Source organism: Vanessa tameamea, chromosome 13, assembly GCF_037043105.1.
Source record: "Vanessa tameamea isolate UH-Manoa-2023 chromosome 13, ilVanTame1 primary haplotype, whole genome shotgun sequence".
In the NCBI taxonomy this organism is placed as follows: Eukaryota; Metazoa; Arthropoda; class Insecta; order Lepidoptera; family Nymphalidae; genus Vanessa; species Vanessa tameamea.
The window spans coordinates 9,466,537-9,492,761 of record NC_087321.1 but is presented as its reverse complement, the minus strand read 5'-3'; the positions used below and the strand labels follow the sequence as shown (position 1 = coordinate 9,492,761).

The following is a 26,225-nucleotide window of genomic DNA, read 5'->3' as shown; positions in this document are numbered from 1 at the left end:
ATATTTCTACATTCAATTTGAAATAACAGAAGGTTACCGCTGTCTCTAGATAATTAACAACTGTATTGGAGGCCTAATTGTCAATTTTTGATCACATCATAGATTAGAGGCAATCTCGGATAGTTCATAAATTGTACTGTTTACTGCAACAACTCTGTTTCCAATCATATCCTATAATTAATGATCGCCGATACAATCTAACATCGGTCGAATAAACGAAATAAACACATGATTACATCGAAGATGAAGATGCTTATGCCGTCTTAATTAAACATTAACGTACAACGGGCAACACGGTACGATAAATCTAAATTAACATAGGAATCTAATTTTTATTGTCTTATTTTAACGGTCAATATCGCTTCGTTATATTTTAATATTAGAGATTAATTTTAGTTAACGATAATAACAAGGTCTACTTTCTTAACGGGAACAAAAAAACTTTTATTACAATAACATAAGGACTATTACACATTTCGCGCCTCTCAATCATTCCTAGACGATTAAAATGATGAGTGATGACGACACACTCATAATTAATGATAGGCTGTTTGGTAAAGTCATTAATTGGATGAAGAATATCATTGATGTTATAGTTTGTTGTAATGTTAGACACAATGCGTTATTTTCTCTTGTTTAGCAAGTTAGATGCCTTATTGGACAGTTATGATTTCCATCTGTGATGAATTTATGTCGATTAATATGTATAAGTATTATACATTTGTATTTGACGAAATGATCTTAATAATGGTTAATAAACTAAATTAAAAAGTTAACATATAGACTTCGAAAACTCTTTTTATTAATGTTTTAGTTGGTGGACATGCAAATGGGCTACCTGTATTTAAGTGTTAATGGTGGTCAGACCCGTAGACATTGGCACTGTAAGAAATATTAACAATTCCTTACATATGATGTACACATGCGCCACCAACCTTGTGACTACTAACTAAGATGTTATGTCTCTTGGACCTATAGGCGGGGCTTATACAAAGCTTTATCTTCAAGTAAGGTATGAGCTCTCCGGTTTATTTTTCTTAAATAATACGTGTCATTGGTGTTGCTCTTCTATTGTTTCCAAGCAGCATAAAAATCTAAATTTAAGATCACGTAGCATCCTCAGATTTAACTTGAGACAATTCTTTAACATCTGCCCGTGTGTTTTCTCCTTTATACATATATGTGTAAATGCTTAATTTAAAAACATTGAAATGAAATTATTAGTACAATGAAATGGGTCGCTCTTTATAACAGTATCCATTTATAATTTCGATGTTGTAGAAGAACATTCAACGAGCATTTAAAATAATATAAATACAGTACTCCTAGTCAACTCGTGAGGTCGCTTCAGAGTAAATGGTCGCAATATGAATCATTCGCCTCCCGTTCGTACCCAGGCACCGAGCCTAATAAATCAAATCATTAACAGACCACCTCTTTGATCTACCGCTTACCTTCGACCCTATCATTAATATTGGACATGCAACGAACGTTTCAACATTAATGAATTACTTGTAAGCGATTTTGTATAACGTGAGCTTGATGTATGGACGGCTTGGACTTTTAACAAGCGTTTGATCGTGTTTGTAGTGCGTTAGACGTTACATTAAATGCTCCAATCGAGTGCTGTTTTAGAATACTTATAATATAAATATTTATGATATTGTATGAGAATCATTTTATTTTATTTTCATATTGATTTGATTACTGTCTGAATAATGCAATATCAGTCATGGTCGGTGATTAAGTACCTCATAACATATGTGTATATGACGAGCATAATATTATTGGGGATCACAATATTTCGACTTTATTTTCTATTCGAAATATAATCAGAATTGTTCATTGGTTAGTTAAGTAACTTTTCTCTCCGTTGAAAGCAAATAAATATATGAAACTATAATGTAAGTGTCGTAAAAGAGTAACTCGTGCACTTATAGCTGGATCTTCTCATTTATAACAAAATGCTAAACCTGTGATATCACACACTATGCAAATATTTTGATTTTTCCAAAGTTAGTTATTAGTCAATATTATAATAATATTAGTCATTACAAAAGCGCTATACCAACCAATTGTTATAAAATTAAACATTAACTTTAAAGATTTATGTAAATATTATTCAATAAATCATTGCAGTATTTACATATAAACATATGAATAGATAACATCGCACCAGACGCTGTCAGTAATTATAGTTATTAAGCGCCTCGGCCGATGTCAAAGGTGAGTGCTAACCCACACTACCGAACCATTGCTATCCTCGATTGAGCTGCTCCATATAAAGAAGCTATTTTTATATCATAAAATAGACTAGCTACCTGACCTGTCTTCGTGTGAAATGTTTTTTTTTCTTAATAAAAATCTTTGAACCCAGTCACAAGTCACCTACCCGATCCAGTCTAAACATACCACCTACTCAAACACTCACATCGTATATACTCGTATGTATATACATATATGCCTTCGTTAATCTTCGGTTTCGGTGTCGTCATTTTTCTTCTAACTATTATGTATTAATAGTGTTTTTTAATGAATGCAAATGATTTTAACTCATATGGTATCTACTTATCTTCGCCTTGGTCGGTAGCTTCTGTACGCCACTTATTATAATATAAATGCATTGCCACCGGATCATATCCGTTACGTTCCTTATGCCGGTTATTATACTGGCATACATACATATAGTTTTTGGCGGTAGCATAGCTGCTAAGAGGGAGGTACCCTACCAATTATTATAAAACGAACTTGCGCGCAGCCCTCCCACCAGTAATCTGTCTGTAGGTATATCAGCTATGACCATCGGATAAAAATGATTCGTATTTATTATAAAGTATTATATTACTTTCACAATTCTCTCTAAATCCATAGAAAGATAAACCCTTTCTACTATTTATATAAAGATCAACAGATAGATTGGAGAGCAATTTTATTTTATAACTCAATAGAGCTCCGTGAAAATATCTGTTTTGCCGAAGTAACTGTAGGACATGGTTTTATCTACAATAGCGGCTATTTCCGTGAAATATAATAGCATAAACCTCTATCGACTATCGATACCCTATTGTTTCGCTTCACTAATCATTTAAAATGTTAGGGCACCTACCGCGGTCTCTGTACCATTCATAAATTTCGAGTCAGCTCTGACCGTTACTCTTAGACCGTTATCATTGATCGGACATCTAAATTGAAATAATAAAGATTATATCGGATTGCATGTGATTTTATATTTTAAGTTAACTTTAACATGGTACTAATGGAGTCAGATATAGTCGTGTAATCGTTTTTGTTATATGATTAATATGATTAGTAACGAATTTTGATTTATTGAACGGTAAACAAAATTTTGTACGTGGAAAAGTGTTAATAAATCAAAAGATTATATAAAGGATTTAAAAGACTGTTATGAGTTCTAAATTAATGTTATATAAATTTAATTGTAAACAATTAGTATAACTATGTACCTGTCTACTGTAATTGTAATAAAAGAACTATTGAGTGTTATGCCTGGCTATAATTTACATTCCGAACTCGTGATTAATTTGTAAAATAACGATTGAAAAAATATGGGTATTTTAGAATGTGAAATCTAAATTTTTTATTTTTTTATTTGTTTGAATATTTTTTGATAATATCTTAAATGAATATTAAAACTATTGTAACCGTCAATTTAAAGATTGCCTACATCAGAAAAAATGCAGTTCGCGTTAAAATATAAATGCGTAAGTAACTCTGTCTGTTGCTTCTTACATAAGCTGCTGAACCGATTAAGATGAAGTTTGGTATTAAGATAGTTTAGAGTCATGGGATAGGATATAGACTATTTTTTTTAATTCACCCCTTGAAGGGATAAAATGGGGGTGACTGTTTGTGTTTTATAGCAAAAGTTTTATATATTTCGCGCGGGTTAATACGCAGGTTCGATAAGTTATATATAAAACTATTTGATTTATTACAAAATGATCACGAAATCCGTATTACTATGTGTTAAAGTGCACTATAAATATAGTTACAGTTTTTCTAGGTTTAAGCACGATGTTTTATTTTTATTAATAGTACTAAGCAATTGGTTTTCGGGAGTGTATCGTAGGAGCCAACTAAGGGAAATTATATGCAACTGTATCAATAGCTTGTGTGATGGAGAATATAAAAATTGACAGGGATTGGAGCAAGTCGTTTCTACCAAATATTTATTCTTGCATTATTTAATGAACGCTCTGAACGTAAATATAGTTAATTTCGGTTACATATTCTCTTTCAATGGGTGGGGTATAGGAAATAAATATATGTATTTTATAAAATAATATCATCGATTTAAAAGTTGAACCTACTTTTATCTACTTCCTATTCGATCACAGTTAAAAGTTAACTAAATCGTCCCAATTGTATGCGATCTAGCTCTTTAGCTAGAAGTCGTCTAATTAGTTTGTGTTGCACGATTTCTATCCACGGTGAAATAGAGACGCGGGCGAGGCACGCAGCACAGGCTAGCGGTTTTATGTTTTTTTTTAATATTTTTATGTATATTTCGTTTTATAACCACGCAGACCAAGACCGTGATAAACTAGCTGTTTGAATAAACGTTTAAGTAATTGATGAGTTAATTAAAAATATTTTTTTTATTATTATTTTTCCTAATAATTTATTTCTAAACATGAACTATTCCAAAGCTGCTATTTAAACATATATTTTACATCTGTATTATATTATTCTTCATTTAAAAGATACATATTTTATTCATATATTCATTGATCATTATATATGTTTTAAATAAAACCATGTTACTTATTTTTCTCTTTTACACGGTCACAAAATAGTTAAAATAACGCGTAATGAGACCGCCAGTGTAGAACATGTTTAGGATCAGCGAGGTGGTGGTCCGGCGGCGGCGGTGGTAGCCGAGCACGTAATTGGTACCGCTTTCTGCACATTGCCGTTCACTGCGTGATCTTGTGTGCGCTTGATTTTTTGTTATTTGTGAATTAGTGTCGTAATTATAGCTGTAAACGGGTCACAGTTAATGTTATGTAGTACTTAGTAGTTATGTGAATGATTGGCATTTGTGACTTAGTTCGCGTTATGGACTTTTTTCTGCTAAAGTTTTCCATCAAAGTTAGCGAAAAGCTGACGAATAAACAAATTATTCAGCCAAAAACTCAGTTTTTAAAAACACATTAAATTTAAATTTGTTTTATTTCAAAATAAAAATTTTTTAATTTAATATCTTATTTATCCATAAAGCATTAAATTGTAAATATGTATGAAATTATTTACTACATATGAAAGCTTACCCAAAATTCCGTAAATTGTTAGTCGTGACTAACGTGACAAAGTAACTGTCGGTTGGATTAAAACACACGCTGTTTACTATCACCGCTGCCTCGCGTGTGCTCTAATGGGCTCAGAAAAAAGCAACAATTGCCCGCAATTGATGAGTGCAACTTCGAACAATCTCGGGCGCACGACCGCGACACCTGCGCGGACGCAAGACGGCCGCGGGCGAAGACAAGCTCATAGAAAAGCGCCCGCGTTTTTATTTGTACCTAGAGATATACATTTGAATAATTATAGTATTTATATATTATAAAAAAGTAATTCTAAACTATTCAGTACTTTTGATAACTAATAAAATGAAGTAATGAAATATTAAATGACAAAATATTCCGAGTACTGGATACCATAGTGTAATAACCTCTGAAAACTGCCTGCATCTGATCTGAACCGTAAAATATCGATTTTTACGGTTCGACCGCAGCTCTGATTATCCGCACCCACAACCTGTCGCTTTGACGAAAAACCCACTGAGATGTCTCGAAATCGAACTTCAAAAAAATTGTTTCGTCGATAGTTTTTCTCGCCTTCATTACGCAGCTATAAGCAAGAGATAAACTTTTTATCGCGTTTTTATATTTTAAATTTTTCGAATAGATTATTTTAATTGTACTCGATTCAAGTCGCGGTTCAGTGGCTGCGTGCGTTGGAATTCGAATGAACTTGGACCGAATTCAATGTAAGTAGAATTTGATTATTTGTGATCGGACATTTTTATTAACGTTCCATTCGGATTGTTTTAAAGTATAATTCTTAACATTTGGAGCTCTTACGTCTTATTGAATCCTTTCTTACCGTGTTGTTAACTCGTAGGGTAGGGCGATGTGACGGCCTATGCGCGCGCGCCGCTCTGATGCTGGCTTCCCTGGCGCGTCGCGACCTGGACGCGGAGACGCCGGTCGTTTGGCCCGCATGGTGTTATTCAGGTATAATTGATTTGTATCCTTGTAGTGAAATGACAGATTTTTACCGAGTAATTGCAATTATCATGGACTCATTATCCGCAACATTTACAAGAAGTAAATATTATAATGGCACAATATATGACAGGACGTTGGACAAAGGTAACAAATCTTGGTTGAAGTTTATACATAAATAAACGAATACTATGATTTTTGCATAGAACATAAAATATATAGGTACCGTTGTTTATTTCAAATCGTAATTCACGCTAATGTTTCTTTTGCATAAAACATCGTATCATTTGCTCCAAGCTTAACAAACTCGAGCTTACGAATCCAAGACAGGTGAGTCTAACTCGAGGGAAATGCTTGCATATCTAGTGCAGTCGCGGACATTCAATCAAACGGTAGCGAGCAGCGAGGAGGCAGCTCGAGTGCAAAGTGTTATCAAAGAACAGAGAGTGCTGTGGAAGAGTCATATTTCATATAACATTGTCTACAATTTAATATATTATCTGTATTATGTTTCGAAGTAATATTTGACACTTCAAAATCGAACAGCTGTTTGTTATTTAACATAAGTGTTAAATCTGCCATCAACCGCTTATGGCGATCACGTCATATTCCTCAATTTAATAATTCCCCAATAATCTTGTCGGCTACTATGAGGCGCTGCTGCGTTATCTTTCACTGCTAAAATCTACCCGATGCTCATTCGGTCATGTGTCTTCGTACTCACGTGGAAATTCTAGTAGTAGGCCCGTATTTGTTCTTAGGTCGCTAGTTAACTAAGCCCGTTTATCTGGTCGCAGTGGGTGGCGTGAGTGGCAGGTGCGCATTTCCATACTTCCGTGCTGCACGACTGTGTATTGACGGTTTTTTTAAGCGATCTGTTGGTTTACATTTGTTTGGATGGCGTTGATGTGTAACAGATTGTTGTTTAGCTATCACTGGGAATATTGTTTGTGTTTGGCTTAAATTGAATTTTTCATATATTTTTTTTGATGCCCTTTACATTAAACGATATATAACGTTCGAGGTATCGAGGCAGTTGTCTCGCTATCGCGTCTTCAAATTTTTGAGTCAAACAAGGTAAGTTTTCTAAAAGAGCTTCCGTAATTTAACACAATATGATCAAAATGCAAAGATATATATTTTATTTGTTCATATACAAGTTTTAATTTAATTTTATTATTTTTATTATATTCATAGATCTATTAATAGCAAGTGCTGTTTCACTAAGCCTTTAATTATTTCGAAGTTTGGGAATAACTGATACAATAGAACGGAGAGTGCGTGTTTGTAAAAAAATAAATAATATTAAAAATATCTAAAGAACTCATGTCATAATATATAAATATAAAAATAATTTTAAATTAATGAAATCCTTACTCCATTGGTAGACACTGGGAAAGTACAAAATTAGTATTATAGAAAATTGTTACCTAAAAAAAAAACGAGATTGTTGGAACTAATGAGATTGAAGTGTTAAAATACACATTTTTGTATCGTCGTGATCAGCATTCGACGACTCGTAGAATATTAGGGCCCGAACGGTGTATAAAAGGTTTACGAAGTGATGAAAATTGTTTCAAATTGTGCGAAAGAACACTTCGTCAATGGACCGGCCACTTCGCGCTCCATCACGCACGAATATTTGATACCGTTTCACGAATTTAACACAAAAACTTCATGTACTCTCCGATTTTTATCTGACCGAGGTAAAAGTTATATGCAACTGTATCTCGATATACACCGTAAGTTATTTTTCCTGTAATTGCGACTTTAAAGTGTAAGTAATTGCTGATTTTTTTGTTGGTTCTTCTATGTACAGTACACATTCCGGTTAGTAGTTTTAAGTCGAATTTATTAATATTTTGTAGACAGTCTATCTGCTTAGTACGTTGACTGATGTATGTATTTTTTTTAAGTACGTTTTTATTAAAAAGATTATGTAATAGCGGAGCCAGAGGTCCGGTCTCATATATATTCTCATTAGAACTTTGGAACTTGGAATTTCGTTGTAATTACATACCCGTGCCTTTGAAAGTATGTAAAACCGTTTGTCCTGTTTCTAAACTCTCCTCGACCCAACACGGACGGTCAACACTGGATAGCTATTCCAGAAATCCTTAAGAAATTGAGAATTTTATATCGACTATACTATACTATGAACTATATACATCATGCATGCTATCATTTGTACTCATTTCGTAATTGAGTCTTGAAAACATACATACAGATCTGAAATTGCGTTCCAAAGTATGGAGCACATATACTCCACATCCAAAGTATCCATAATTCCAATCCTCTTTTGCCCAACTGGGATTGTTACTTGTCTTATTTCTCTGTAACTTTATTGTTATCGATTATATATATATAAGATTTTAAATTAACATGGTTATTTTTATTACTAGAAGTATTTAAAACGGGATATTTACCATGTTTTTTATTTTTATTTGGTGGAGCTCGATATTTCGACATTATCTACGAATGTCTTGTTCACGAGAACTATATATATATATATATATATATATTTTAATTTATAAGTAAATATATAACAAGGAAATGATTAATAATAGCGACATCATGGTGCAATAATAAAACACGTCTCCGAGTCTATCTTAATCCAGCTTACCATTGTGCGTGTTCGCGATCTAGGCTCAGACCACAACGAATTTAGACTTGTCATCCCGTGATTTACGATACGGTGGAGTCTGTTTAATATTAATGCTCTCAAGGTAATTGTTGATGCTTTAATCTATTGAAGTAGATATGGGTGATATATAATTATGTGTTAAATGAATTTATTACACGTTAGGGGCAATTTTTTAAATAAATATAGTTTTAAAATGAATAATACCTTAAATTATTATAATTAATTTGGTGCCTTAATATGTTACTAATTTTGACTATGATGGTATGATATGTAAATTACATATATTCCGAGCCTCGTAAAGCACGTCGAGCTGGTATTTTGTGTGTTCTCTTTCTGATCTCTTTGGACTATGAGAGTGAAGGATTATTGAATTCTCCTGTAATTAATTTACTATAAATTGACTTCAAGGACTTTATTTTTTTATGCAATACACATAAAACTAAAATATTAAATCAAACATAAATAATTCTAATGTTAATAATTCAATGCTTGGTGGTCAAATAAAAAAAATACGTTATAGAATTTTGAAAAAGTAAATTATTGCGCGCGCTAGCATCTTAAGTAAAATGTGATGTAACTTTCCTCGTATTATTCGCCTAGTGGTTGAATTGTATTGAATTGGAACGTGGTCTTTACCGATGATTTCATTTGCAAATATCTATAAATTCTGCAATGCTTTTTTTTCAATAAATGCACTAAGGTTCAATAAAAGTTACAAAAAAATATAATATGCAAATTGTCCGAAGCCGGTAATGTACTAATAATTGTTTCTTTTGATTTGACGAGATATATTCACACGCTTGATACCTGTACCAGTACTTTTTATCTCAGTACAAATATCGGTACTTTTTCATACAAAATACAGGAAATGTTACCCCACGACATTATGTCGTTAAAGCTCTTAATTATTATGGCGCCAAGTGACATTTATAACGCACTAACTTGATTATTTAGTATTTGCGATAACTGTTAAGATTTCATTCCGGGTTCAAACCCGAGCACTGAATTTTCATGTGTCTAATTTGTCTTAATAAATCGTGCTTGACGGCGAAAAAGTACGCATGAGAAAACCTGCATATTTCGTTTGTAACTCTGCTACATATACATTGTTTATTTTGTAGGTTAGAGGTTAGTAAGAGGGTCGCTTCATCCCCTTAATCTTAGTTACATTTAATTTACACTCCCGTGTCTAGGAATGTATGTGAAGTCGTCTCTGCGCTTGAACTCTCTGCGGTCGTGTAGGATTATCATTCCACCGGGTTACAAGAGGAAAGTGAGTTCACTTGTTGCGTGCGCGCTCGTACACTGTAAAGACGTGATCGATAATGACCACTGTGAACAAAATTGGTAATTTATCATTTATAAAAATACGTATATCGAATTATGATCTGAATATTAAAAACGATATTGGTCCAAATGCTTACAGTGATTAAAATCAAAATACACTTAACACACTTAAATTTTACAAGTAATTTTACAGTCCGTCTTCTCATTGCGAGCGTATATTTAGTTTACGATACTTTACCGCTATTCAAAATAGCTATACACGGGATTTTTTTATCTTACTAATTCAAGTCTCATAAATCAACCGAAATAATTACATCAAAATGTCTCCTTATGTAAGCGTCTTTGATCTTTAAATGTTTTAAATTTACAATAAATAAATATATCTCCTTTCGGTCCAATTACATTTGCGAATATTAAGCGATATCGTGACTAAAGTCGGCTACGTAAAACAGTCCTCGCGTATTACGGTTTGATATTTGCATATAGTTTATAATGTATTTAAAAAGTTAAGTTTCAAACGAGATTTTCTTTGTTAAAAACCGTTATTAATACTAAGGGACTGTATTTGTCCAAGTGCTGGGCAATGAGTATCCTGATGTGCCTTGAGGTGCTGCTTTTTTTTAATTAGCCAAACTGATACGTAGCCTACTGGTAAGTGGTCGCTAGCATCCATACACAAGAAGTACTAATGTAATGTATGAAACTACATGTGTATAATCAAACTATACTTTATTAAAGCAGGCTTTTACAAATACTTTTGAATAGTTATTTTACAGAAGTGTATTAAAGGTAAAGCTACCACCGGTTCGGAATATAGATGTACCACCAATCTTGGAAGCCAATCACAATACAATGATACTGCTACCACTATCACCACGATTTACTTTTTAATATTTCTCTGTCACAGCCTTATGGTATATAGAAATCCCTTCCGAGAGACTCAACATTAATGTCATAACCTTTTCGTCAAAAATATCGAACAGGATATGAATTCCATAAAGTATATAAATGAAGTACATAAACATAATTGAAATGCAGCTCTAATATTATTAGAGGAGCGGAGTGAAACGCGCTTTTGTGACGTAACTATGACTTATGAGTATTTTTTTTTTTATGATTTCGGTAGGCGGTCGGGCAAATGGACTACCTGATAGTAAGTGGTCACTACCGCCATAGACAATGGCGCTGTAAGAAATATTAACCATTTCTGTGTAGTGCCAAAAAAATAGTATGACTCACAAACAATATTTTAACATTGATCTGTTTATTCTATCATTTATTTCATAAGCTACCGTGACATTTCAATCTGACGTCTGTTGAGTCGAATCGTCGTTTTATAAGCAAAATCACCTTAGCTACAGTCGCAAGATTGTTTCTTTCGTCGTTCACGGGTCTGGCTTATTATTTTTCGAACCGATAGTAGACGCGACAATCAATAAGTAAGTGCAATTCTATGTTGAAGAATGATTTGATTTTATATAAACGTTATCTGGCCAATTCACAAATTTAAAACTACAATTTTTTTATACAAAATTGATAAGTATTTATCAACCCGAAAAGCACACGTCACAGTTCCTTGATTTTGTTTGCAGATTACGTAATCTTCATCTAAGTATCAGACGACCTCTTTGTCCAATTTTATTACGACGATTTCTATAGTTTAGTCGTGATGAGGGAACAAACAGGGAAACATTTTTATAATATTATTTTTGTAGTGAACTCGTCGATATTGTTTTACGATTGATCGATTCGTATCGACAAACTTGTGTTGGTTATTTATTGGATATATTACAAATATAGGATGTATAAAATTGTTCAATACTGAAGTACGTTACTCAATTATTATTATTTTTTATGATACTCTGAATGTTCCACCGTTGGGCAAAGGTACCTTTTTCTTTTGAAAAGAAGGTATATACATATAGCTTTCTAACTAATTTCATGTCCTGCACCAAATACGGAATAAAATTAAAAACAAAAAATTGTTGCGTATTTTATGTTCTAACCACTGAGCGGTCGCGGCTCTAAAACAATACTATCAAGGAATACTCCTATCTCGTGGTAATACAAGAGTCTAGTCTAATGAACTCTAAGCTAGGACGGAGCGCGACTCATTTAAATACGACCTTACCAGTAACTTATTAATATACCCTGTCGGAAATAATGTAGAAAATCATTTACATAATAAACGGTATTGTAATGTAACCAGTAACAAGGCGGTCAAACATACCGTAAATAAATTCAAACCGACATATTTTACCTTTCGCATATTTCAAATGACATATTTAAAAATTCTAATTAACATCATTTTAATGACGTATTTAGGTATATTGAGTTAGTATATCGAATAATTCGTGTTCTAATTTTAAATTAACTTTAGATGCAGAAAAATAATTGTTAGTTGAATTTGGTAGACATTTCTTTTTTCATTTTATTGATTCATATTTAAATATGAAACATTTTCTATATAGTTGTGCAACGACTTCGTTAATCTGTGCCAATCTATTCAGACTAACTTCGTAGTTTTGAATGAATACCTATTAATATAAAGCGATAACGTTGCATCACGGCATATGTATATAAAAAAAGTATATATATAATATATATATATATATATATATATCTTGATACATACATTATATATTAAACTTCTTGAGTAAGGAAACAATAAAGAATATATATAGCGATAATAGGAAGGATTTTATTTAGTATATCAGTATTGAGTTTGCGTGTGTAAATCCGTGTACATTAGACTTGCTAATGTGTGCGTGGGCAGCGCACGCGCCACTCCTCTCAACTATTATCATATTATATGTCATCCGTGAAATGTAATAACACTTTATTATTCTTTCGAGGGAAAACCAAATAATAATCAGTAGTATACATTCGATTGATGATAAATGATAAAATAAAAAGCATGAGATATATACCATTGTACTAGGAGATCGATGTATTAATTGTCAGTAAGTTATGATTGCAACTTGTCAGCTGTATTTAAAGGTCAGATTTAAAATCTTTGACATATACATTACATACCAAATTACATTATTAACGTATGGATGTGGGTGAGATCAGTGCACAATTTAATGCGGTTAATAATTAAATTCATAAGAAACGTGACTTGATAATTGATTTTCACAAAACGCTTTTTTTAAATTTATTTCATAATCGAAGCGTTGTATGAAAGTCAAATCGGTACCCTTCCATTGGTTTTGTTGAATTATGAAATTGGAACATTAAATTATTTGATTTAATTTGAATTTGGAATGCGTAAATTGAATGAAAAACTGTATAATATTATAATATTGTCCGATAATAATAATACCACTCAACAGGCTTGTGACATAAATTGTATTATAATAAAATAAATAATTATAATAAAAAAAAAAAACAAATCTTGTAAAAAAAAAATAAGACTTCCTTATAACGCGAATCCAAATTTCCTTACAATCAACACACCGAATGATTTTACTCGAATAATAATAATCGAATGGTATTTAAAATTACGACACAGATTAAATTAAATAAGGTCGACTTCTGCCAATTTCAAAATGTTAATGTTTGATACAGTTTCACCTGATATCAGATCGGTAAGTGACCGTTTACATTCGTTAAGAACGGTATTATTCAGGTTTTCAATTATATGTTGTAGTTTCTTTATTTTGTATTGTATATGTCGTTGATTAAAGGGGTTTCGTATTCGATGAATATCGATTGAACCATAAACTCAATACTTATAGTATAACATAAAGTTTGTATTTAACACGTGACTATGTATTTTGGTAGAGATGGCCTGTATGACAATATATGTAGAAATATGGATATTATTATGTTCGAATTTACTAAATATTTTATAATCGTACATTTTTGTTCAACAGATAATAAACAGAACCCAAATGTCAAATTAAAATCACGCTCGACGCATTACTCTGTTACGAGGAAAATGTCTAGAAAGTAACCCTAATGACCTCGGTCGAACCCGTTTACAGAATAGTGACTTTGTTTTTTTACATAAAAAGTCGCGGTCCCGACAAAGCGATTGCGCTGTTTGTTTTTACGAGAGTCGCGTTAATCCAAAGTGTTTACAATGACGGAATAAGTAGCTTTGAATTCTTAATTTATTTCGGAGTAGGTGTTACGTATGGAATTATTTTGGAAACTTTAATGCATTCGGTGTGAAAAAAGTTATGTTAATATATCTATATAATATTATAAATGCGAAAGTGACTTCGTCTGTTACGCTTTCACAACAAAATCACTGAACCGAATTTGATGAAATTTGGTTGCTTGAGTCAAAGGACATGAGCAACTTTTTATACCTAACATCTAACGACCAACCCCTAAAACGTGAGCGAAGCCGCAGATGACAATCATTAGCTAATAAATTGTTATTTGTTGTCATAAAGAGAGATATCAATAAGAGATTCAATACAAATTAGAACTAAGCTTGCTTCGGACAAGATTCATAGCATTTTAGATCTATAGGTGTTTTTCGTTTAATCTATGTCAATTATTAAGATTCTCTAAAACATTTTATTTGCATAAACATTTACTTTTATTACAAATTTTAAGTTTATAAAAATATTTTTATGACGGTGAAAAATTTAATATAACATCTGTCTGTCTGTTATTCTTTTACGGCTAAGTAACAAAAACAAATTTAGTATGAGGCAAGCTCGAACCTTTGACTACTTTTTATACCTAAAACGTACGACTCTCCCTAATACGCGGACGATAACTAGTGCATTATATATTACGAAATTAATTTTTCTCACCCTTTTTTAGTGTGTGTGAGTTTGTGTGGGATCTTTCGGATTAACCTCAAGTCAATCTGTGTACGGTTGTTGAGACACGCCACCCTGCTCCGGCATTTCCTCATATGTATCATGCAGCATCGATTGCCTAGTATCTGATTCTATCCTAGAAGGTCATGACCTAAACATAGTATTTTTATGGTTTAAAGATTTTTAAATTATTACAAAGAATTGACAGCGCTTGACAGCGTTATTTTGGTAAATTGACAATTACGCAAATGAGAAATAAAGATAAAATACTTTGTATAATTTTATATAGGAAGTATATAGAGGTATTATAGTAACTCTGAATGATTAGTGGTAAAATCACTTACCCTTAACATTTAAAGGTCAGACGAAATAATTATTACACTGTTTGACAATAAACAACCGGTTACTTGCGTCATGTACATGTTCTGTGTTTAATCTGTGGCGAATAAAAAAAACATAATTCGTTTAATCTGTTGTTATTCGTCTTATTATCTGTACTTTCTCAACCTTAAATACTGATCGATATGTAATTAGATTGATTTATAGCATCATGAGATAACTTAATTATAACCCGTGAGAATAGAACAACTATGCTAATTTCACTTAACTACTTACTTAATACGTAAAAGTTCGGACATTAACTCATTTCGCTGGCGACAAATTGTATGTTAACGATAATATTTATAACTAGTTTCAGCACGCAGATACTACCGCGTGTGATAGAGGTACTCCATAGCCTCTTCTGAAACTCTGATAACGAGTATGCAAAATGTCACGATAATCGATGATCGGTTGAGTGGTTAATATGTGAAATTACATTTTTATTTTATATTATATGTCGGTAGGCAGTCATGCGAATGGGCCACTTGGTGGAAGTGGTCACCACCGCCTATAGTCGTTGGAGCTGTAAGAAATTTTAACCATTCCTTATATAACCAATGCGCCACCGACCTTGAGAACTAAGTCGTTATGTTCCTATAGTTTCACTGGCTCACTCAATCTTCGAAGCGAGTCACAAACAAGTATTGCTGTATGGTGGTATAATATCTGATGGGGTGCTAACCTAACCTGCCCAGATCTACCGCCAACTATAATGAAAGCGTAACAAACACACTTTCTTATTTATAATATAAGTTATGATCGAATGTGAAATATTTATTTTATCAAAAACAAATTCCTCTTTTAGCATAAATCAACTATACGGTAATTAAAATCTAATACCGAAATATATCGATACCATTAAAACGAGCAGTAAAAGATGAAATTGTAATTTATCATCGGCAATAACGAATAAGATTTTGATAATTACCAAAACACGCCTCGGCTACTTTTATGCAAGATTCGAGAAAAAAAAAGCAATAATAAAAAACTGGCTCATTCCGCGGGGTCTCGCTGCGGTATGAAAATAAAGAAATTATCGGGCAGACAACGAGCTGCGGACTGATATCGATAAAAACACGAACATTTTATCGACTTTTATGTCGGTCCCTAACGGTCGACGTAAATTCGACGTATTATGAGTCCACTTCGCGTATGGCTTCATTAAGCGTAGTGTGGTGCTCTCGATCCGATACTATTATTGTACGTCTCGGATGACGCTTGTAATCGTATCGTAATCGTACAACAAGATGCCATCATCGTAAATTAAGTATAACGGACGTGAGTCTCGGCGCTCTTGTGACACGCGAGCCTACACCGTTAAGTTTCACTCGCATCTGTTGTTGCGACTGTTACCTCTTTAAATTTACTTATATAGAATCGTATAAACGTTCGCCGCAATAAGAAGAAACGAAAAAAGATCGTTAACACACAAGCGACATGTGTATCAATTAGCTTTCTATTCGGAACACTCGGATTCGTCGGTATCATTAACTTCAATAATGAAGCGATCGTAATATTCCGTAATTTCTTTCAATATCGATTATCGATGTAATTATGGTGCAGCACTATTGGTTGATTCTCAGTGTACTTTCTATGTTCATATTATCTTTGAGGTATTAATATAAGGTTGAATTTCAATCGGTAGTCTTTTTGTAGGTTGTTGCAGAAAAACGAATGTCAATCGGTTTACTTTATCGGGTCAATAATTTTCTCGGGCTTATGTATTTATCTATTCTAGAACAAGTTATACAAACGCCGTTTATAGATAACGTTACTTAATGTTGATGATAAATGAAGCTAATAAAGTTCTGTATTTATTCAATAACATAGTTTGATAACACATTTTATAAAATAAAAAGAGCGAAAATGTATTTGTTTTTTATTTTCTTCAAATCCTTTTTTTTTTTAATAAAGTGCTAATCATTAGTTTGGGTTTTTTAAAAATAACGAAAAGTAAGCATCGATAGACATTTGTCTATATGTCTTATTCTACCTTTTTTTTGTGTTGTTTTTTATGTTAACAAACGTCTTTGTGCGCGACGTTAAGTCATATGTTACGAACACTACCAAAACAACGCTGATTGAATCCCGAAATCCTTCCAAATTAAATTGTATATTTTTTTCTATTAAAGTGTACCATGGCTGTGTTACATTTCGTTTTTTAGCATAAATTCTCATAGAAGATTGAAACGGTAATGTTCTAATATTAAATTGTTTGCTCAATTTTCGCAGGCGACAATATCTCACGATACATTATGGATGGTAATTGTACCATCGTGTATCGAAGACACGCGTATCCAAATTTTGATTACCTTAATTTATACAAAACATCTTCGCATTATAATTAATTGTGTTAGGGGAAAATAAGTCTTATATCGATTGGTGTACATTATATTTTACCGTGAAATAAACGTTTATAACCCACGGTTTTGCTAAGTTCATAAAATATTACGATTTAGTCTATTTTATTAGAATGTTTCATAAGCTTAATATTTATGTGGCAAGTAATCGATTCATTCTTATTTAACGTACAATACCCATATATTCAGATATCACATTATAAAGTCGGATAAAAATATAATAATAATTTTAGTCAAGCATTATTAACTAGAGATTAACATAGAACTAATCACTTTGTAATATACACTAACTGGGACTGAAAGTGATAAACGAGTTTACAAGTTGCAGGATATTATTAAAATGTCTTATCAAACCAATCAACGATCTGATAGCAAGGAAACCGATCCAACTTCCTTATTAATTTGAGTAAATAATATATTTTTCTATTAAGGCATTTTAAGATTTTACTGAAACGCTCAGTTGATTGGGTACAGATCAGTTTTAATAGGAATATTTTTTTGTATAAAATTTTTAGATGAAAAATAAAAAGTCGAATCATTTAAAGTTTAGTTTTCTATGATGTCTTATTGACCGATTTCGTCCACGTCGGCTATTATCGAGGATAATTAGCCTTCTAACTCGAAATAATAGTACACTCTCATTATCATAATCCGATCCGAAGAAAAATCCGACTCGACCGGATAGGCAGCACCAACGGCTTTATGTGCTACACACTTCGAGCTTCCAAACTCCGAGCTGCTACTGAGAATGTTTCGACAGAAAACCCAAAATGACATATGAAAATAAACGGTCTTATACACAGAATTTAATTCTACCCACCAGAAATTTAGTTAGTTCAATAAATAAAATAGAAAATTCGTTCGTGTATTACTTACTTTTTCACAAGTATAGAAAAGATGATCGCAATTTGATAAATAACGTAAATTTCATTGGTTCTTGGCGTGATCTTAAATAAATATTTTTTAATGAAAATATGTGTGTGGTATTCCCATAATAAAAATAGTATCACGCTAGTAAACAATAAATAACTATTATGAACCTCTACTCTAATAATTATGTCCTGAAAAAGTCATGAACGCTTCGTTCGTGTCGCTCATTCGCGTGATGACTAAAATAATTTCGTGACAGTTGGTCAGCCTCCATCGTGAACAATTAAACGTTTTATAGTGTTCATTATTGATTATTCTGAAATATTATGTATTTAGGTAAACGTTAATTTTAAGTTAAAAAATACGAGATACAATAAGACCTTCATGAACTTTATTTTATTCTATTTTTGAAAAGTAGCTACGTAAACTCGACACACAGCATCTCAGTTAGGTTAGGTTAGGTTTGAAGCTGTCTTAAAGAAGCTGAAATGTTTTCTCAAAAGGTAGGAAAAATAAATTATTAATAGTGATAAATGAAATTATATCTATATTCTACATATATATATATATATATATATATATATATATATATATATATATATGTATATTATATTGTCTAGTGATCACTACGTAGATAGTTTGATTAAATCCGGTATATACACATATAAAATTAATAAATAATATAATAATTAAAAGGATCTAAGTTTATTTCTCCAATTAAAGTCGATTATATTCTTATTTAAATATTTTATTTGTTAACAATTATATTCAACAATAATGTCAAGTGCCTTCTAGTTTATTCCCCCGTTGCCATAGTTACATAATTAAAGTAATTATGTAACTATGGCCAGTTATAACTTATGAATTTGAAACTTATTAGTGTATATTTTACATAGTATTAATTAAATACATCATAATATAATATCTTGGCTAATTAACCTTACATAATGTTTATTTAATTGTTTTACTCCAGTAATAGTTTCGATCATAATTGTGTAGGTTACGTAAGATTTAAAAAATAAATATCGTTAAGGTGACCGCACGAATCGCGAGCTCTCGCGTCGCACGTCGCGTGCGCGGTGTTTAATCGCGCGTGTCTAACTGCTAAACAAATCATCGCCTTGCTCGTTATTTGCGTGCCTCGAGTTTTTGTCTGTCACCTAGTAAATAAGGGTTCGGTAACGGCTTCACGGGGAATTTTCGAAAAGTTGCGTGAAATTAATGTAGTTTTTGTCGATATGTTCGATAATCACCTCCGTACATTTATAGACTTGTTATATGTGGTCTTATATTCAACGATCAAAGAAACGTGTATTTAAATTTTCAATATAGATTTTAGTAAGAAATGAAGAGCGACATCTTTAACTACGCACTCCACAATACGTAATGTGAATGTTATTTATTATTAACGCATTTCCATCGCCAGCGCACGCCGCGTCTCGATTAGGCGCGACTAATTCACATAACGAGGTACAGCGGAGGCGTCGCGTCGGGCCGGTCGCATTAGTGTGGACGCGCCTTTATAATGTTGATGTGTTCCGCTTTTGATGAGGTGACACGTTGATTGTTACATATAGTGTAGACGGTTACTGCAATAGTACACAGATCGAACCCGTTCTAACATAGAAGTTGTAACGAGACCTATGTTTTTTCTCTTACAAAAATATCAGTCTCGCTACAATTTCTATCCAAACATGACGAGATTTGAAATTAAGTACATTTTATTATAATAACGTCCTAATCGGTTGTAAATTACTCGTCATATATGAATTTATAACTTAATTTAATTTAGTCGTTAATGCTTAGAAAATGTTCTCTAATCTTGAAACACCTAAAATACAACTTTTCCTCAATACGTCATTCGTAAAGCCACACACTGTTGACGAAATTCATTTGATGCTCGTCGTTTTTGACAATTACCGCTGCGTGCTCTCTCCTCTAATAGATGTTATTACTGTGGACAATTTACCACATTTGTTCGCGCAATTGTTTCAACTCGCAGCTGCTGTGGCATCATTTTTTTTAAACCAACAGACGAACGGTAGAATCGACAGTTTTTATGTCATATTCGGTCAGATTCCCGAATTCGATTCAGATAATAATGCGTATTCTCAGATCGAAATGGTAATTGTTTAAAAGTACGTTCTAGCCTTGCCTTTGACAAACTTACTTTAATTAATAACAAACCGTTTAAAAAAAGTGTAGAAGATTGATCGGAGTATGTACATTGTATATATGTAATAATACAGTTTAAGTTACCTTTGTTGTATAACACGTAATCGATATGAAAAATCGCCTAAGATGTGTTTCGATATAAAACGACGTGGTGCGGAATTAAACGCGGTGATTATAATCGCGTCTTGCAAATTCTTAGTGCAACCTTAGCTTAATAATAATTTATTCAGTAAATAAAAAACTCTGATATTATAAGTTAGTATTATGTTGATATTTAGGTGGAAATAAATAAACGATTACTTTGAAAATGCAACGAACGTATATTATAGCGCAAAGGTTACAAGCTTACACGCCAATCACCGATTAAGACAAAAATATATATAAAAGTTGTCATCTTAAAATAAATAAGGTTCCGTTCTCATATGTCAAAAGTATACATGTCAAATCAAGTATGCTTATGTAGTAGTTACACGTAGTTCAAAAAATATTTTTCAACGTATTGACATTATATAATTATATAGATATATATGGCAATGATAACATATTATAAACATCAACATTTAGAATGGTTGTGTTCCGGTCGTGGTGGAAAGCATATTCCACCACGCTGTTCCAGCGCAGTTCAGTGGATACACATGTGGCAGAATTTTAGCGATATTAAAAACATCAAATAAAAAATGTATTCTAATAATATAATAAATTTTCTTTAGTTATTCTATAATGAATAAATTAATTAGAAAGCGGTTTTTATAATGAATGTTACGAAAGTTAACAATTGAGATTCGAATCAATTTGATGACTTTGATTAAAGTGCACTTGTATGGTTATCATAACATCGCGGTAATTAGCCGTTGTTTTTTTTTGCCTTCGTTCGGAGTCTGGTCGTTAATCAAGCCGCAGTAGCCTAATAGTCGGGCGATTGACGGCTTGAAAGGAAGCCGGTCGGATTATGACTTCCTGATCCTGTTATTACGAGTCTCGTTCTCATTGAGGAAACATAACGATTATTATTTTAAAAATTAGGCTCACAACTGCCCGCGACTGTTTCCTTTATGTCCTTATTCTAGGCTAAACTTAGAAATTTGCATTTTTTTACGCTTATAACATTGATTGAAAGTAATTAGAAATGTTTTTTTTTGTTTTGTTTCAGGTAATGAATTTTTTCCCGCCAGTACGAGGTAGTAAGTAACGTTAACTAGGTAGATAATAAGTCGACCATTCAATGAATTTTTTATCCATTTGTATAATTTCGACGGTTAATAAAGTTCAATATTCGATGAGTTACGTCTAGTGTCTTCTAGGCTTCCTTATGTGTCCGTGTTATTTCTTATTTTCACCGAGCCGATGCTTTTAGAAAATAATGTTCATTTGTAAAACAAAGTGGCCGTGGAGCGATTTGCATTTTATCTCTCGGAGCCAATTAATTTTACACCATATTGCTATTAATTGCGAATAATTTATGCGTGGCTTAAATTTAAATTTTAATTAAGATTGTTTTTCCTATTTATGTACGCAGTACACACATGAGACATACTTGCATTATACGGCATGTTATTCGAGCTCCATGCTGGGTGCGACATAGATTGTTCTCAAAGTTATTCGTTCCTATTATCTCAATAATATTTTCAATGGTAGGACCGATGTCTGAAAATCTATTTATTGTAAGAATTAATGACTCGATCTATTAATCATGAGATATTCTTACAGCGCCATTGTTCATGGGCGGTGGTGACCACTTACCGTCAGGTGGTTACCATTTGGTCGTCCGTTAAGAAATATAAATAAAAATCTGAAAAAAAAATCACCGATTAAATTGAGATCACACTGATTTGACAATAGCATTAGATGAATTTAACCAAATTTAACTTCCAAAGGTATTAAAGTTTCTCGATTTGTTAAAATGTTGTGAAATGTGAAGTCAGATAATGGCTGTTAGTTAAATTGCGTTGGAAAAATAAAGCGGTGAAAGTGATAACATTAGATAACTTTATTTCTACAGCCAGTAGAGCTATTCTGTATGAACGGACTCGAAACTCGCCGCAAAACGCGAGTGAAATGTCATTATGTGTCATGTGACATTGACTATTTTGATTGAAACATTTAAAGGATACAAGTATCAAAGAAGCGTATCACCGTGAGTCGATTTTCAACTTTTCATGAGTGAGATACGAAGTGAACTCATTAAGTTTTAATTATCATTGGTTAACTCTGTCAAATATTGTAGACGATTGGCTTTTAATTGCTTTCAGCTATCGACCGTAAGTTATTATTATACAAGCAAATGGTACCGTTATAAAAAACTTTATGACGTCACAAGTGACGTAATCAAATGGACGATTGCTAACATCTTGGGAAGCAGTAATAGACATTTCAAATTGCTGTTTATATTATTTCAAAGTCGAATTCATTTCACGCGTCTCTAGCACTACTCAGTATCTCTAAGATTTTTTTTCCAAGTGTTTTAATGTGATTGCACTCTCTTTTCTTCCCTCACGCGCTGGGGTCGCAAATTGCTTTTCGTGCGCTCTGAGAGACGGGACCCACTGTCAGACTCCGGATGTTTATAGAGAATTTTTCGACTGAAAAACCCAACATTTTTCACCGGTCTGACCAAGATTTGCACCTTATCTTATTATCTGCAGCCTTACATCCACGAGGCCGTAAAATTTAAAAGATTATATATGATCATAATATTGTATTAAAATAAATAATATACGTACATAAAATTTTAGACGTCAACAGTGGAATTTAAACAAATTTCGTTTTACTACCGATAATCACGACGGATTAATTCTTATAATTACGTTAAGTTTTTATCTCAAGATCTGATAGTTAATTTGTTATCTATATCTATACTAATATATAAAGCGGAAGAGTTTGTTTGTTTGTTTGTTTAAACGCGCTAATCTCAGGAACTACTGGTCCGATTTGAAAAATTCTTTTTTTGTTGAATAGTCCATTTATAGAGGAAGGCTTTAGGCTATATAACATTACGCTGCGACCAATAGGAGCGCAGCGACAGTGAGAAATGTTGCAAAAACGGGGAAAATTATTCACATTTATGGACTTTCGATGCGTGCGCAGCATAAACGTTTTAAGTTACTCAAAAAATGTGTATGAAAGATATATTCCTCTTTTAATAATAAAAAAAAAGTCCGTGACACTATATGTCTATTTGTTAAGAGTGTGCTAGCAGGCGGGGCGCGGCGGCGGCTGAGGGGGAGGCGGGTCAGCCCCGCCGCCGCGCTCGCCACTCTCACCCGCGGGTGTAGTTCTGCGAAGTAGCAATGCACATAACGACTTAAAAAAATTAACATTCTTAATAGTTAAATTATTTATCAAAATTAGGTTTTGTTATCAGCTTATTTGCTCATTATTTTTTATCGTTTAAAATCGATTACATTTAAATCATAATCTGCTGTAGTTTTAAGTTACGGTATAAGATAAAATTTCAATGAACATGATCCTTCGTACTTTGCAAATAAACAATTCAAACGTTTCACGGTATAAATAAGGTATAAAAATTACATTACACACGTAAAAAAGTTCAAAATGGCGAGCGATACTTTCACCGATGCAGATTAATCATCACAGAGAAAATAAATTATGCAAATAAGCAAATAGGTGAATATCGTTTAAAATGACTACACAAATAAATTAGTAAGTAGTTCAATATTTCAAGTAATTTCTATTACGTTCAAGCATATTCAACACGGTTGTACTATAATCACCTTATGAAATAATAACACCAAAGGAGAAACAATCTAAACTTCTTATTGTTCGGTTTGTTTATCTTATTACGTTTAAGTTAATATTGTTTGTTTTCAACCGACTTCAAAAAGGAGGAGGTTATCAATTCGTCTGTATTTTTTTTTTTTATATGTCTGTTACCTCATAACTTTTCACTGGATTTTGATAATTTTTTTTTGTTTGAAAGGTAGTGCTTCCCGTGGGGCCCCATTTTAATTTTATCCTGTTACGATGATGGTATCCTTATGAAAACGATATAAGTCTTAAATGTGCATTATGTATGTGCGCGATAAATAGGTGAATAACTCAAAATTGTGCCAACCAATTTTAATGATTCTTTTTTTATTATAAAGGATATACTTCAAGGGTACTATGGTGAAAGTTTGGTAAGGTTCTGAGCATAGGATCCATGACAAAGTAACGGTACGGAAGGGAACGGAACAATTCTAAGGAGCACGTTAGCGATACTCGGCCGAATCTTTTAGAAACAAAAATTTTTACAAAAAAAAAAAACCGACTTCAAAAGAGAAAAAAAATAATATGCTCTAAAAAGTAAAAAATAATTGCTTATTATTCTACAACTTAATAATCAAGTAACTTATTCTACTTACCAATATGTAGGTACGTTCTGTGTTTCCACGCAAGGAGATAAGTATGTACCTACCCACTTTAAATCTAACTTAACACAAACCTATGAATAACAAACAATGATCACAATATTTTTTAGATTTATACTATGTAAAATGAAATTAAAAATATTTAGACTATTTAAAAGTCAGCAAAGTTATTACGATAATATATTATAGTTAAAATTATTGTTATTTTTGGAGGCGGTGTCAGCCAAGGTAGGTTTGTAAATATATGATATACTCCAAATTTGTAAATCTGGTCTATCGATAAATACACTTCTTCTTGATGTTTTTTTAAACCCTATACGTACATAGTGGTCCTATATAATGACAGAAAATTGGAATCAAAATTGAGTGTTTAAGCAAACATGTCTACCGTCAGGTATTACAATTCATGAACTTTTCTCCTAATCCAAGACAAAGAAAAGTCATTCAGATTTACTATTACATTTCCTGTTGAACGTTTTGTTTGTTTTGGCAGAGTATGAATTTTGTTTGTGATTTATTTATTTACAATTGACTTTTTCTTTTGTCTTACATCCAGATGTCGATACACCTGCATCGAATTGTTAACAAAAAAAATATTCGCAATCGTACACTATTGTACAATATTTCTTTTATGTTTAAGAAAAGGAGTTTCTCAATTATTTAAACCCGAGCGGCCTTCCACCACATTCCCTGAAGTTAAAAATAGGTGCTGCAATAATTTTACTCAGAAATCTTAAACCACCAAATTTATGTAACGGGACCCGCCTTCAAGTAAAATTCATTCGCAATAACGTGATCGTTGCAACAGTTTTGACTGGTCCGGCAGTTGGTCAAACAGTGCTTATACCTCGCATCCCAATGATTCCAAATGATTTACCTTTGTATTTTAAAAGAATTCAATTCCCCATTAAGTTATCTTTTGCCGTAACCATTAATAAATCACAGGGCCAAACATTTAAACACGTAGGAATCGATTTACGTCAAGACTGCTTTTCACACGGCCAACTATATGTCGCGTTGTCAAGATCGGGTTGCGGGCAAAATCAGTATGTTCTTCTACCACAAGAAAATAAAACTAAAAATATAATATACGCTGAAGTACTGTAAAA

The 26,225-nt window shown here is 32.5% G+C and overlaps 1 protein-coding gene across 3 annotated transcripts in view; it reads left to right on the top strand.

Annotated features, from left to right (window-relative positions):
• LOC113403479 (ataxin-2) overlaps positions 1 to 26,225 on the top strand; it is a 231,225-nt gene that overhangs the window by 104,283 nt on the left and 100,717 nt on the right. Inside the window, exon 2 of one of the 3 annotated variants that reach the window (XM_026644046.2) lies at positions 6,145 to 6,257. The exons of the other annotated variants lie outside the window; for them this stretch is intronic. Within the exon in view, the coding sequence (XP_026499831.1) occupies positions 6,185 to 6,257 (73 nt within the window). The 5' untranslated portion in view covers positions 6,145 to 6,184. The remainder of the gene's footprint in view (positions 1 to 6,144; positions 6,258 to 26,225) is intronic. 3 annotated transcript variants of the gene reach the window in all.